At 42.6% G+C, this 15,886-nt stretch overlaps 1 protein-coding gene across 1 annotated transcript in view; it reads left to right on the top strand.

Annotated features, from left to right (window-relative positions):
- The window catches only part of MCF2 (MCF.2 cell line derived transforming sequence), a 108,451-nt gene that overhangs the window by 46,245 nt on the left and 46,320 nt on the right, over positions 1-15,886 (top strand). Inside the window, exons 5-9 of the mRNA XM_045996216.1 lie at positions 8,950-9,069; positions 9,886-10,002; positions 11,532-11,681; positions 13,631-13,764; positions 14,066-14,180. Of these exons, the coding sequence (XP_045852172.1) occupies positions 8,950-9,069; positions 9,886-10,002; positions 11,532-11,681; positions 13,631-13,764; positions 14,066-14,180 (636 nt within the window). The remainder of the gene's footprint in view (positions 1-8,949; positions 9,070-9,885; positions 10,003-11,531; positions 11,682-13,630; positions 13,765-14,065; positions 14,181-15,886) is intronic.

Genomic DNA, 15,886 nt, shown 5'->3' with positions numbered 1-15,886 from the left:
TTCTTAAAGCAGCATAGCAAAGAATTTAGAAATAAAGTATCCCCAAACTGAAATGGAAAAGCTCAGTGGTCTTGAGTGATTTTCGCTGTCATATAGGTACATTGGATACGCCTTATGATGGGTGACAGGTTGTTCATTTAAATGCTAGTTTTAAAGTGGGTTTTCTTGAAACCTTTAGGCAAATATCTGCATATACAAAAAAAGGACTTTCTATATCTATGTTTATGTTCACACTCAAATACATGCAACTGATCTTAAGTCCCTGTGGCCTTTTGGGTTAAAATTTCTCCAGCGAAGGGCACCTGGGTGGCTCAGTGGGTTAAAGCCTCTGCCTTCGGCTCAGGTCATGATCTCAGGGTCCTGGGATCGAGCCCCGCATTGGGCTCTCTGCTCAGCAGGGAGCCTGCTTCTCTTCCTCTCTCTCTCTCTCTCTCTCTCTGCCTGCCTCTCTGCCTACTTGTGATCTCTCTCTCTTTCAAATAAATAAATAAAATATTAAAAAAAATTTTCTCCAGCAATCTGTCCCCTCAAGATTCTCCGAGCCAGTGATCACAGAAGAGTATATAGTATCGATACTGGCCCGCGTTCAGATACATTAAACAGTATGCAAACTGGTAGTCCAAAGATGTGTTTTGTTTAGACAAATGTGTTGAAACACAAAGATGTGTCTGGTTTGTTTCAACAAACTTTGAACTTGTTTCCCATCTTTAAAAATCCTCAAGTTTCACACAAATCTGGATTTCTGGCTTCTTTTTGAGAAATCAGTGACTTGGCAAAGCCCGCCTTTCCATCTTACTTCAGCTGAAACTGACTAGTGAGCGCCTTCCCTCTCCTAGCGCCCGATGCTTTCCAGTTCACCAGAATCCCCACCATTTCCTATTACTCCTCATCATCTAGGGAGAATGTGACTTGTCATTTGCTTCCTCATTCAGGCTGTCTTTCGATTAAACCCTGCCTCCTTCACATGTTTACATTGTCCCCCTAACACATGGTAGGCATTCATGTTTGTCACCTTTGCTGTAGGTTTCAGGGTTAGACTCTCAACCTTGAACCTGATCCTTGTACAATCTTTGCCATGCTTCTCTAAATTCTTCCTGCTGCTCCTTTTTATATCCACTAGGAGTTTCTCCAGAGGAAGGAGAGCTAAAATGAAAAAAATGCATATTCTTTTTATTTTCCAACCACAGCCTGTTTAAGAGTCTGGCTTTGCAGTCAGGTGAACCTGGGTTCTTCATTCTGCTACTTCTAAGCTAGAAGTTCTCAGTGTATTAGCGCCCAACTGCTGCTGTAACAACTACAAACTTAGCAGCTCAAAACAACACAGATGTATCCCGTTAACAGTTCTGGGATCAGAAGTCCAAAATAAGTCTCACTGGGCTAGAAGAAAGGTGTGTTATTAGCAGGGCAGTGTTCCTTTTGGAAGCTCTAGAGGAGAATCCATTTTCTTGACTTTTCCAGGTTCTAGAGGCTGCCCGTATTCCTTGGCTCATGACCTTGTATCACTGACCTCCGCTTCTAGTGTCACAACTCCTCTGACTCTCCTGCCCCCCTCTCCACTTAATAAGGATCCTCATGATTACATCGTTCCACCCCAGTAATCCAGAATTATCTCCCCATCTCAAGATCCTTAACTTAATCATATTTACAAAGTCCCTTTTGCCTTATAAAGTAACATATTCATAATTTTCAGGGATTAATATGTGGACATCTTTGGGGACTCATTATCTTGCCTACCACAGTCAATTTCTCCAGTTGTGAAACGAGGATAAAAATAGAACCTAATGTATGGAAAGTTCTTAGCGCAATGTCGTAATAATGCTCATGATGATCATAATTCTTATAATAGTGCTTTCAGTAGAAAGCTATATTCTCACCCATGGTTACTAGCCAGTCTCCTCTCCCCTACCATAAGGCCTTGAGAGGTCCTGAGTATATATGAGTATGTGTGTGTGTATTTTTAAAAATTCCGTATTTGGGGCACCTGGCTGGCTCTGCAGTTGGAAGAGCATCTGACTCTCGATCTCAGGGTTGTGAGTCTGGACCCCATGGTGGATGTAGAGATTATTTAAAAATAAAATCCTAAAAAAACAACCTTTTTTAAAAAAGAAGATTTTATTTATCTGTCAGAGAGCAAGTAGGGAGAGCAGCAGGCAGAGGGAGAAGCAGGTTTCTTGCTGAGCAGGGAGCTCGATGTGGGGCTCCATACCAGGACCCTGGGATTGTGACCTGAGCTGAAGGCAGACACTTCGCTGACTGAGCCACCCAGGAGTCCCTTAAAAAAACAACTTTACAAAATTTTGTACTTGAGTCTAGTTGACACAGAGTATTACGTTAGTTTCAGATGCACAGCATAGTGATTGGACACTTCTTTGGGCTATGCTGTGCTTCCCACAAGCGTAGCTCCCGTCTGTCACCGTACAACACCACATAGTATCATTTTCTGTATTTTGTGTGCTGCATATATATATATATATATATATATATATATATATATATATATATGTTTTTTGCTAAAGAAAGCTAAGGAAAGTAGTCGTTCATGTGAGGTTATGGATTTGCTGTAACTACACAGTGTGGCAAGCACCTGTTTAGGTTCAAGATAAGTAAAATGGGACGGGGATAGAAAAATCCAGAACGTCTGGTTTGCATGCAGGATCTGATGGGCGCGAGGGATGGAAACCATATACAGGGTCTGAACTGTAGGATTTCATTTTCTAAAAAAACATAACTGACCAATCAGATGGGATTGTTCGAGTGCCATGCAGCTGTTCGATGATTATAAAGCTCTGGCCTACAAGGTATTTATTGCTCCAAATGGCTATTAAATTTGAGAGTAGCTATTAGTTTAACAAAGCCCATGTGTTCTAGGAGGATCTGCATGGTAGCAAAAGAAAGATTCTAAAATTACCGTATAATGAAAAACATTGTAAATGTAATTATACAAGCACTAGCTGAAGTTTTCATCCTTGATAATGTATTTTCTTTAAAAATGCTAATTTTAGTGTTTTTTTTGTGATGAGCAAATCACTAAGCATTTTGAATGAATTAAGGAAGGAGAATGTATGATAAAATAATCAGGAAGTTTTGCTTAAGAATGATTTGATTAGCATGTAGAATTATCTTTAGAGGATTTTTTTTTTTACAGGTGTCAGTGTTTGGGATAAACCACCTTTTCAAATATAGGGAGTAACTGATTTTTTTTTTTAGAATTTATTTGTTGATTTGAGGGAGACAGAGAGAGAGCACCAAGGGAGAGGAACAGATTCCCTGTTGCGCGTGGAGCCTGAAGTGATCAAGCCTGGGCTTGATCCCAGGACTCTGAGATCATGACCTGAGCTGAAGGCAGCTGCTTAACTGACTGAGCCACCCAGGTGCCCTATAGGCAATAACTGATTTAATAAATGGCTTAACAGGGTTGCATGTCTGGCTCAGTCAGAAGAGTGTGTTACTCTTGATATCAGGGTCATGAGTTCGAGTCCCACGTTGGGTGTAAGAGATGACTTAAAAATAAATGAATAAACAAAACTTACAAAAAATAAATAAAATGATTGAAATATCAAAAAGAAATTAGCTAACATAAAATCCCTGATTCATCAGCAGACAGATATCCCCAAACCCTGCCTGTACTTGCTTTCCTATGGATTCTGTGGGCACTGGTTCTAATTTTCTCTCCTCTCAACTTTGTTCCCTCCTGTGTAATTCGTTGTCCTTGGACCTAGCTGCGGGACAGCCTTGCTCTCTGAGGAATGGCAGGCCGGAGACCAGGGCCTTACGTCAGCCAGAGAGCTGCCACATGGCCTTCTGTGTTTCTAATAGTGTCCTCACCCTGCTTTTCAATCTGCAGCCTCTGACAATTTGGGAGGTGGGCCAGTATTCCAGGCTTTCATTCGCTTAGCCCGAGGGCCTTGCATCTATAGATTTCCTACGCAAGACCAGAGAATATGACATTAAGGAAAGTCAGAGAGACAAGGATGACGAGACCAGGTCCACCTAGAGTCCAGGACAGAATAAAACAGATTTTGCTTGAAGTGCTGGCAAAGGTAGGGTGCTTTCAATTTCATTTAAGAGAGAAAAAAGTAAAAAGGCAAGCTGGGTCAAGGCTGATAAGTATAATGGTGATTCTGGGAATTTATCTATTTGAAGAAGAAGGAAAGGCTTTGGGGCGCCTGGGTGGCTCAGTGGGTTAAAGCCTCTGCCTTCAGCTCAGGTCAGGATCCCGGGGTCTTGGGATCAAGCCCCGCATCGGGCTCTCTGCTCAGCGGGGAGCCTGCTTCCTCCTCTCTCTCTCTCTCTGCCTACTTGTGATTTCTGTCAAATAAAAAATAAATAAAAAATAAATAAAATCTTAAAAAAAAAGAAGGAAAGGCTTCGCTCCTAAAGAGAATGGGGTAGAAGCCGACTCCGCTGTCAGTCTAGAAATAGGTCCAGAGTTCTCACAAGTTTCTGCCAGCCTCCCCCTCAGCAAGCCTTTATCGATAACCCACAAGTTTTCTACCTAAACCCACTTGCCTTTAGGTCCAAGAATCCATGGTAAAATTTAAAAACAATCTATTTTTTTTATTAGGTTATGTTAGTCACCATAAGGTACTTTATTGGTTTTTGATGTAGTGTGCCATGATTCATTATTCGAGTATTTTATTTTAGGGTTTATAGAATGCCTTTATATTCATTATTTATTTTAATTCCTACAATAACTGTAGGAAGTATGTACCCTGTTTAGCATAAAGTAAAATGCACATTATGCACATGCTATAGGGTAGACTATACATCCCTCTGGGACTCTGTCTCTCCTTCTAGTGGGTCTCAAACTGCACCCTCCAAGCTTTCGTCCCGCAACGCTAGTTTGAAGAACCCAGGGCAGGGCTTGGGTCCTCCTGACATCAGCTTTTTATCCCACTACTAATCAGGGTGTGTTGGGAGGGCGAGGTCTTGAAGAAAGAGAGCAGTTCTCATTTGGAACCCGTATTAACACTAGTAAGAGGCTGTGTTTGGACTTGTGACAACAGAATATCATTCCTGGCTTATAAACAACAGGGTTTTTAAAAAAAGATTTTATTTATTTATTTGTCAGGGAGAGAGAGAGAGAGAGCGCTAGAGAGCGCATAAGCAGAGGGAGCAGCAGGCAGAGGGAGAAGCAGATTCCCTGCTGAACGGGGAGCCCAGTGCAGGGCTCGATCCTGGGATCATGGCCTGAGCTGAAGGCAGACGCTTAACCCACTGAGCCACCCAGGCGCTCATAAACAACAGACGTTTATTTCTCCCAGTTCTGGAGGCAGGAAGTCCAAAGTCAGGGTGCTGGCAGTTGCGGTGTCTGGTGAGAGCCTGGTTTCTGGTTCATATATGGCTGTCTTTTCTCTGCATCTTCACATGGCAGAAGGGGCGAGGGGTCTCTCTGGGGTCTCCTGTATGAGGGCACTAATCCCCTCGTGAGGGCTCCGCCCTCATGACCTAATCACCTCCCCAGTGCCTCACCTGCTAAGTCGCTCACATTGAGGACCAGGTTTCCCCGTGAGTTTTGGAGGACGTAACCATTCAGCATACAGCAGAGGATGAGATGTTTCTCATAAAGGGAGAGGGTAGCACACACGTGGCCATCTGGGGGAGTCATGATTGGACAGCCATCCCCATTTGTGTCTGTTTGTAATCTGAGTAATTTATTGATTTAATTTTAACCTCTTTTCTTTCACCTATTTGTGAGTCTCATACTCAGTCCTCTTCCCCACTCTGTTTCTTACTGCCAGTTAACTCTGGATTTATGACCCTCTCGAATTGGACTTAAAGATTTTCTTTTACTTTTTTGAAGATTTTATTTATTTGAGAGAGAGAGAGAGAGAATGTGAGTGGGGTGAGGGGCAGAGGGAGAAGCAGACTCCCTGCTGAGCAGGGAGCCTGATGCAGGTCTTGGTCTTGGGACTCCAGGATCATGGCCTGAGCCGAAGGCAGATGCTTCACCGACTGAGCCACCCAGGCACCCTGAAGGATTTTATTTTATTTTAAGATTTTATTTATTATTTGACAGAGATCACAAGTAGGCAGAGAGGCAGGCAGAGAGAGAGGAGGAAGCAGGCTCCCTGCTGAGTAGAGAGCCTGATGTGGGGCTCGATCCCAGGACCCCGGGATCATGACTTGAGCTGAAGGCAGAGGCTTTAACCCACTGAGCCACCCAGGCTCCTGAAAGATTTTATTTTTAAGTAATCTCTATACCCATCATGGGGCTTGAACTCACAGCCCCGAGATCAAGAGTCCCTTGCTCTACCGACTGAGCCAGCCAGGCCCCTTCAAATTGAAAATATTTTCAATTTAAAAAAAATTTTTAAAGGTTTTATTTGAGATCGAGAGAGAGACAGAGACAGAGAGAGAAACAGAGAGAGAGAGAGAGCACAAGAGGGAGGGGCAGAGGGAGAAGGAGAGAGAATCCCAAGTAGACTCTGCAGAGCCCGACTTGGGGCTGGATCCCAGAACTCTGAGATCATGACCTGAGCCGAAATTAAGAGTCAGACGCTTATCCTACCGAGTCACCCAGGTGCTTCCCCCCTCTTTTTTAGGAGAGGGAAAAAAAATCCCTAGTTTAAAAAAAAAAAGATTTATATATTTATTTTAGAGAGAGAGCAGGAGGACAGGCAGAGAGAGAGGGAGAAGGAGAGAAGCAGACTCCCCGCTGAGCGCGGAGCCAAACACGGGGCTCAGTCCGAAGACCCTAAGATCATACCCTGAGCTGAAATCAAGAGTCAGAGGCTTAACCGACTGAGCCACCCAGGCGCTCCCCCAAAATTTCCAGTTTTAAACGTGTCTTTCTCGAAAGTCTAGGTCTTATACCTCAGTGAAAGTTACTCTTTTTATTACTATACTTTTGTTTTTAAAGCAGGTTTAGGGTCACAGCAAATGGAGCACAGGAAGTGCAGACTTCCCATATATCCCCCGTCTCCATTTTGTATCTTATTAATTTTTCTTTTATAGTGTTGTTCCATTATTAATATTCCAACCTGCCTGAAAGATGGCTCAATTTTAAGCATTTTTGTCATGTTTGTCTCTGTTCTGCTTTAATCCACTGTTTAGGGGCTGATGACTCAACATTTCCAGTCCAGACTTCTTTCCTCTGGACTTGTCCACATGTCTGTCTGATGGCCATCATCTGGATGTCCTGCCGACCCTTCCAGCCCCATGTGTCCAGGAATGGGGAATCAGTCTCTTGTTCCCCTTCTTAAAACCCACTTCTTCTGGGGCGCCAGGCTGGCTCAGTCGAAAGAGCATGCGACTCTTGATCTCATGGTCATGAGTTTGAGCCCCATGTTGGGTGTAGAGATTATTAAAAAAAAAAAACCCTTGCTTCTCCTGTGTTCCCCATGTCAGCAAGGGTCTTGTCATGTACCCCGTTACTCGAGCGATTGGTTATTGACCGGTGCAGTCTCTCTTATCAGACACATTCTGTCATCGTGTCTTGCACTTTGTACCTCCTAAGTCCTCCACTAATTACTGCAGCTGTTCCTGCATTTCAGAAACTCATCAGCCCTGATCTGGATTACTGGGCTATCCTCCTAGCTCATTGGGCTGTTTCCACTCTTGTCCAAGTCCCGTCCTTTCCTAAAGCCAGAGCGATCTTTCCAAAATGCAGATCTGACTATATTGCTCTGTTGCCTAAAACCTCTTAGAGTCTCCCCTTGTCTCCAGGGAAGAACCCAAGGTCTCTCCTAATCTGGCTCCTGTCCATCTTTCTAGAACCACCTTCCATTGCCACACTCCCTAGTGTCATTTTCCTCCACCTTTCTTGACTGGGACCTACTTCTCAGGATTATTACAAAGAAGTACTATGATAAAGTCGACACGTTACTTGAACTAGTAGGCATTTGATGAATATTGAATATGAATATTGACCCATATGAATATTGGGCCATACTATTTTCTCTCTCACTAATTTTACATAGTGCCCTCCTGGTCTTGTAGTAAGTCTGTCTTGGCCACCTACCGCATCTTAGTATTCTAGAAACATTGGTGCTCCAGAGTGACATTCTGACCCAGTTAATTCCTTTTTATGCTTCAGAGAGACTGTTTTGACCTTCCTAGGTCTAGGATGCCCTGTACTACCACTTCCTGTTGCATGGTATTCTATATTTCCTTCGTTTCACTTATTAACTTGGGTTATAGAGTGACAGTTACTGATGCACTGCCCTGGTAGACTGTCGTTTTCTTGTAAGCTGGATGGGGACTACATCTTATTAATTTGGGCGCACTGAATGCTAATGGTGCGTGACAATCATGCACTTAACTTCAGGGAGTGGACATGGAGATGATACTCAGTGAGTGTTGCTTGGGTGAAAATAGAAATAAGATTCCCCAGCACAGGTTTCTTCCATTTTTTTAGTGCAGGTACACAGTGTTGAAGCTCCCTGTGGCTTGTAGGGTTATCTCAGGATCCTGCCTCCCAATTCTGTTTCCCAGAGAATAAATGCAATTCAAGTACAAATGACTAACTTTAAAATGAAGTTCAAGGGGCACCTGGGTGGCTCAGTGGGTTAAGCCTCTGCTTTCAGCTCAGGTCATGATCCCAGGGTCCTGGGATCGAGCCCCACGTCGGGCTTCTTGCCCAGCAGGGAGCCTGATTCTCCCTTTCCCACTCTCCCTCCTTGTGTTCCCTCTCTCACTGTGTCTTTGCCAAATAAATAAATAAAATCTTAAAAAAAATAAAATGAAGTTCAAGAGTAGAATTCTTTATAACTTGGGATTTACTGTAGTGTGAGAAAATTTCAGGCTGTGGATGCTGCAAGGGTCTGATCTGATGACCTTACACTAGTTTTATTTCCATTTCCATGTTTTTAGATTGTATCAATATCCATTTTTAAGGTTTTGTCCTTTTAGTGGCCTTTATTACTTTCAAAGTCAGTTCCTTTCATTACATACTTTCTGCTACGTGCTCACTTGAGTGGATGTTTTGACAATTTTTTCTTTCTGCAGGTTTCTTTTCCTGGGAACTTGCACTTGGTTTTGGTTCTGCGTCCTACCAGTTTTCTTCAACGAACTTTCACAGACATTGGATTTCGATTTAGCCAGGAAGACTTCATGCTCAAATTACCAGTAAGAGTATTTTATTTAAATGTTTTCTCTCTTTAATTCTCATAAAGAAATTGTACCATGCTGTTGATGTTTTACCTGTGCTCACAAAGCATTTAAAAGAAAAAGATAGAATTCGTCTTCCCAAACTATAAATTTGAAAAGCCTAAAAGTCTTCTGCTTCTGTTGTTAACATAAAGGAATAGTCTAATCAGTTTGTAATAAGCAATTCCTTTTGAAAAAGATCTATGTCACATACGTTATATATGTGTGTGTATATGTGTGTGTGCGTGTGTATAAAATCAGGACATTTTATTTTTAGAAAGAAAATTGTGTGTGTGTTTTATGTATTTGACTCCCATGAACTTACATCCTGAGCTAGTTCATAGTACCATGATCTTTTTTTAAAAAGCTATTTTTATACGTTTTCAGGGTAAGGAATAGAGTCCTCGTATATTGTGATACTTTTGCAAAGACCAGTCCCTCCTCCTAAGTTTTAACTTACCGCATTAAAGCCCTTTTACTTTGGTGTAGGCGTAACATTCTTTCAGAACGTTGGCCATTAACAGTATAAAATTTTAGATCAAGGAGAATTAGGTATTTGGGTTTCTATGGAGATCAGTTTTGCTTTACAGAGAAATGTTTCGTAAATGAAAACGGTTACTACTTAAAGAAGGTAGTGCGTACATGTGTGTGGGGGGGAGGTACAGGAGAGGACTGTTAGAACCATTTATATAAGATAACTTTGTGCCGATGAATGCTGAAGTTCATTGTACAGTTGAATGGAGGGATGCCACGAAGGGCAGTTAACGGTATCTTTCTTGCTTATTTATTATATAGGTGGTTATGCTGAGCTCAGTTAGTGATTTGCTGACATACATTGATGACAAGCAGTTAACCCCTGAGTTAGGCGGCACCTTGCAGTACTGCCACAGTGAATGGATCATCTTCAGAAATGTATGTTGTCTTCGCCCTTACCGTAGAGCCTATAGTTCATATTCGCCTTTAAATCTAGTTCGAGAATTTTTTTTCCTCTTTGGGAAAAACAGGTATCTGGGGCACCTATTTTCAAAAAACATATAATTCAACATCTCGATTTTCTTTCAGAGGAGATATTTAGGAATGCTGCAGAGTCACTGAGGATGGCCATTGAAGGAGGGGCCTAGGGAGTAAGGTGATCATGCTCCGCCCACCCCCTCCTGGTGGCCTTGTAGTAACTTGAAGAAACAAAGGGTTTGGGTTCAAATTTTAGCACTGCTGAGTTTTAGCTATATAACCTGGCACGAGTTATATACCCGCTGTGTCTCTCGGTTTTCCCAATGATAAAGTGGGAATAATAGTACTTTAGCTCCTAGGGCTACTGGGAAGATAAATGAGAGAAGCAGCCCTCAAGAAATGCGAGTAGTAGTATTCATCTCGCTTGAGTGATGCTTCTGAGGTGGTTAGAATGGTAGCAGAGATTCCTTCTGTCCGAGAAATTTACAAATAGGCAAGGGCCCCGTGCTTCAAGGTGGGAGTTTATAGCATAAGGATCTTTACTCCACATCCCCGAGATTAGGGAACCCTTCTGAAGGAAGTGATATTGAATTAAATGAGGATTCTGTGTTCATCTTTATTTGTCATTCAGCAGTTCTGTTCACTCATACGAAAGTGTATTGTCAAAATTAGTGGTGTCTAGCCTTTAATAACCCATGAGACTTTAAATGAAAGAGCAGATTGCCTTGAGCTGCATGGGAAACATAACCTTTATATGGTCTCTACATGCTGCCCCCCCCTTTTTTTCCTGAGTAATTGATTTTGGAAACAATCAACCATACAACCTTCCTTGACATTTTAGGGCAACAGGGCCTTTGGGATCACAGTTTCAAGTCTTCTGCCTGAATGAATTGTCGTGACCAGTTTGTTCCCCCATCACCTTTGTCCATTGCTGTGTTTGGAACGCTAATGCTTGCTCATGAGTTATAATAAAAGAACGTCAAGTGGGTTTGACGTTCTCATCTCTTCAGAAGTAGTTCGTAGAAAGCCATTTTTACACTTGCAGAGTTTAATAGGATAGGCCTAAACCAAGGCAGAAAACAAAATTTCTCAGTACATGGCATCTTTAAGAAATTGTTTTCAGGGATGCCTCATTGGTTCAGTTGGAGGAGTTTGAGGGTCATGATCTCAGGGTCATGAGTTTGAGCCCCACGTTGGGTGTAGAGATGACTAGAAAAAAGAAACTTAAAAAAAGAAACTTGTTTTTGGTGATGTTCAAGAAATAAGTACAGATGTTTGGATAAAAGGCATTCAAGAAGACTCTTCACCTTGCATTAGTTTTGTAGAGGCTCAGATGCAAAATTAGATCTGATTGCCAAGGGCAACGTCACCTTTTCTTAGCAGAGGAGAGGCCATCATATATGAGCATTGTCAGAGCTAAATAAAAGTAAATACAGTTACTGGTCCATGGCCGTTTCCATGGAATTAAAAGGATCACTGGCTCTTTGCAGGCTATAGAAAATTTTGCTCTCACAGTGAAAGAAATGGCTCAGATGTTACAGTCCTTTGGAACTGAACTGGCGGAGACAGAACTACCAGATGACATTCCTTCGATAGAAGAAATCCTTGCAGTTCGTGCTGAAAGGTATCACATGTTGAAGGTATGTCTGGTGGAGTCAACGAACGAACGTTCTCCATGGTCTTTCTTTTCCTAGAGAGGTGTTCAGTGCCTGTCCATTTCATGCTGATTGGTGGGTAGGGAGGCAACAGGGAGAATGTCCTGGGTGTGTTGAATGCAACGGTCCCTTTTGCAAATGGTGCCTTCTCTTGAGAAGTGCTTTATTTGTTCATAGAAGGGTTTTTAAGTGCCCCAGAAATAGAAACCTAGAATCACCTTTGTTATCGTGTATTCTTTATCTCATCAAAAGGCCCTCTCATCTGGCAAGCTGGAGAATCAAAAGGCAGACAGGTGTTCTAGTTCAATATCCACCACAGGGCAAGGTGAAATGGAGAAGGGGAACCGGAGGAGGAGGCAGGAGACTTGTGACCAAGGCAAACATCGCCAAATGGTTACAAGCTTTCTTTTCCATAGAGTACTAGTTTGTTTTTTTTAAGCAGGCTCCGTGCCCAACATGGGGCTTGAACCGATGACCCCTAGACCAAGAGTTGCATGCTTTGACAACAGGAGTCCCCAGAGTCCTAGTTCTTGATATTCCGTGCCGTAGACCTTAGATGGCAAGCTTATTTTGCCCTCTTGCGCAGCTGTCTGGAGTGTTGGTTTTTGAAGGGTTCTGAGTCACCATTCAGACAATCGCCAAGTGCTCTGAGATTCACCTTCCCCAGAAAGTTGAAGAATGATCTGAAGAAGAAAAAAAGAAAAAGATTGATCTAAAGAGATACCTGTACAATAATTCCTGTCCTTCATATGACAGTTGGCCTTCATATGACCTGGGCTCTCCCAGGTAGACGCTCTGTGTCGAGGTGATATTTTTATTTAAGTTTTTGTTCTTTATGAGGTGACATTTTTAAATTAAGAAGAGGAGAAAAACAAATTTTGAATCGTAGTCTAAATGTAAAACTGTTCAAGGAAAGGCAGCTCTGTCCCTCCTGAGTTGCGTGATCAGAGAACTGGCTTTCCCTGTCTCTGAGGTGGAGTTAACTTATGAGCACAACGAGGCTGGTGCTGGTGATGCTTGCGCACGTCGTAGGGTCGCTGTGAGGATGTGCTTCATAAACACTCGCGCTTCCTGTCTGTGTTCTCACTCATGGCGGGTGGTGTCACAAAACCTGTTCCCAGACAAATACACGTACGCCTGGATTTTTTGCTTGACGTTTCAGAGGACCCTTGGATCTCCTGAAGGAGGTCACAGATCACTCTTAGATGCCTGAAGAATCTACCTACCAAGGTTAAGACCTTCTGAATAGAAAGAAGCATATGCGGGGCGCCTGGGTGGCTCACTGGGTTAAAGCTTCTGTCTTTAGCTCAGGTCATAATCACAGGGTCCTGGGATTGAGCCCCACATCGGGCTCTCTGCTCAGCGGGGAGCCTGCTTCCCCCCCATCTCTCTGCCTGCCTCTCTGCCTACTTGTGATCTCTGCCTGTCAAATAAATAAATAAAATCTTCAAAAAAAAAAAGAAAGAAAGAAAGAAGCATATGCTTCATGATGAATGAATTAACCCAAATGTGCAGTAACATCCTACTTAGGGCGGTCAGCGCTTGGTTGTGATTACGGATTAGTAGGAAAGGCCCTGGACTCCATTTGAATGTGCCGCGCTTCTCCTGCTTTTTTGGAGCACATCAAAAATATTCGTAGAACAGAATAAATTAGAAATTTCTGCCAGTAAGAGAAGGAAATGACAAATAGAGCACGAGATATTTCCGCCCATAAAGATCTTGTAAAAACAATGATTGCAGCGTCTGTCTCAGCAGCCAGAGGCTTCTTGGAGATCCTCACGGGTTTTGAATTCTGTGGTACTGACGTCCTCAGTAGAGGCTGTTCTAGAACAGCCGTTTGTCTTCTGCGTGCTGTAGGTGTATGCTTCCTTCTCTTTAGGTCATTCAGATTAGGCTACTAGCAGGCCACCTCATCCTCCTGTGCCTTTTTACAGAATGATATTACAGCAGTAACCAAAGAGGGGAAAATCCTCCTCACGAGTCTGGAAGTGCCCGGCGCCGAAGACCCCATCGGTTCAAGGCTCGAACACCGTCAGCACGTGAATGGTGACTGGCAGACTGTTAACAAGTGAGTACACTCCTTTTGGTTTGGAGTTTCTTATTTTATCCTTCTGAAAGGGAATTATGCATTTCGCTGCCATCTGTTAGGCGTGAAAATATTCCTAGACCTCTGGGAATCCGAGAACACCTTCCCTGGTTGTCTCCCAGAGACCAGTGTGCTTGTAAAAGAGGTTCTGTGGACATGGATGGTCTCTTTGTGGACCAAGTGTCATGGCGTCTGACTTTGCCTCTAATTCTTAATGTCCAGACCGGGCTTATGTACATACCTACAAGACGTGAAGGGATTCTAACAACTTTCCTTTGTTAAGGTTGCTGAGTCAAGTACATGATATGGAGATAGCTTTTGATGGATTTTGGGAGAAACACCAACTAAAAATGGAGCAGTATTTGCAACTTTGGAAGTTCGAGCAGGATTTTCAAGAGGTCAGTAAAAACATTCCTTTCCACATTTTTTTTTCCATTATGCCAGAGATTCTCACTCCTTGATCATCAGAAATATAATCTCACAAGATGCCCATTTATACCCAGAGAGAGATGAAGAGGGGGCAGATGGGAGTGAACCCTGCCAAGATGTCTTTCCTTTAAAAAAATTTATTTAAATTCAATTTAATTAACATATAGCATATTATTAGTTTCGGGGTAGAATTTAGTGATTTGTCAGTTGCCTGTAACGCCCAGGGCTCATTCCATCACGTGCCCTCCTTGATGCCCATCCCCCAGTGATCCCATCCCCCACCCGCCTCTCCAAGTTGTCTTTCTTGCTGACTAATGTCCTATGAGAAAGCACGTGAGTGCTAACATGTAAGACAGGACTAAGTTGCTGTTCACCCTGATGTTTATTATTGTAATTTATTTTACATATAAAATGCTTTCAGCCTGAAATTTCCTTTCAGCTTTCCAAGGAAATATACCCACTTCCTTCTTGATTTTTTTTAAATACCATATACCTATACTGACCATATTTAATACGATATAACAAAAAATTTTTCAGATCCAATAATTTATTTCTATGAAAAGCCTAATGCACGAAGTGAAACTGTGTCCAATTTTACATTATGGTAAAGGTTACAAAGAAGTACCTTCTTGTCGGATCCTTCTGGAAAATGCATCGCATGTGGTCAGGCTCTTCACAGTCTCTGTCATAGTACTTTACCAGGAGGTCTGAGGAAATCTCCTTCCTTTTCTGTCTTGAATGGGGTCAACCTCTTTCTCACCCATGACTTTCACACTTGCTCGGTATTTCATCTGTTTTGAACACAGGATCAGGTGCCGCCAGCCCTTTCCCTTTTCCCACCTTTCATCCGCCAGCAGATTTTGGAATGTGGTGCTCTCTGTGAAACCTTCCTTAAGGAAAGAATAGGCCAGGTAGCTCTTGGGCCTTCCGGATATTTGTGTCTTTCTCTCCAGCCGAACACATGCAAAAAGAACTCCTTCCCAAGCACACCCATTGTGCCTCTACCTCCTTGTTAATTTGCCACCCAGAGAAAATTCTTACCCTGTAGTTCCATTGTTTCTTCAAATCCTTGTGGCCTCTAATCAGTGTTGTTGTCATTGGTCTTGGATTGGAATTTCACTGACATGATCTGTATCTCATGGTCACCTGCAAATAGGTTCTATATGTAGGAGCTTCAAAAAAATCTTGTCTGTAAATTCCAGCCATCCAGAAGAGTTTGCATATTCTCAAACTTGAAATATTCTTGAATATACAGGATAGGATTATCCTCTTGCGTAACCACAGCCCAATTATCAAATTCCGAACATTTAAAGGATGCAGTACTTTACATGACCTACTGTTGGTATTCCAGTTTTAGTGATGGATTCAATAATGTCATTTCTATCATCTCTTCCCTCTCCAGTACAGGATTCAGCCGTAGAGGGTCAGGTGTTGTATACGTTGTCATGTCTAGTCCCCTTTAATCCAGAAGATTTCCGTAGCCTTTGTCTTTTATGACACTGCCATTTTTGAAGAGTACAGAGCTTTTTCTTTCTTTTTTTTTTAAGAATTTATTTATTTATTTGACAGACAGATATCACAAGTAGGCAGAGAGGCAGGCAGAGAGAGAGAGGAGGAAGCAGGCTCCCCGCGGAGCAGAGAGCCCGGTGCGGGGCCCGATCCCAGGACCCCGGGA

Source organism: Meles meles, chromosome X (assembly GCF_922984935.1).
Source record: "Meles meles chromosome X, mMelMel3.1 paternal haplotype, whole genome shotgun sequence".
Classification (NCBI taxonomy): Eukaryota; Metazoa; Chordata; class Mammalia; order Carnivora; family Mustelidae; genus Meles; species Meles meles.
This window is presented reverse-complemented; position numbering and strand designations above follow the sequence as displayed.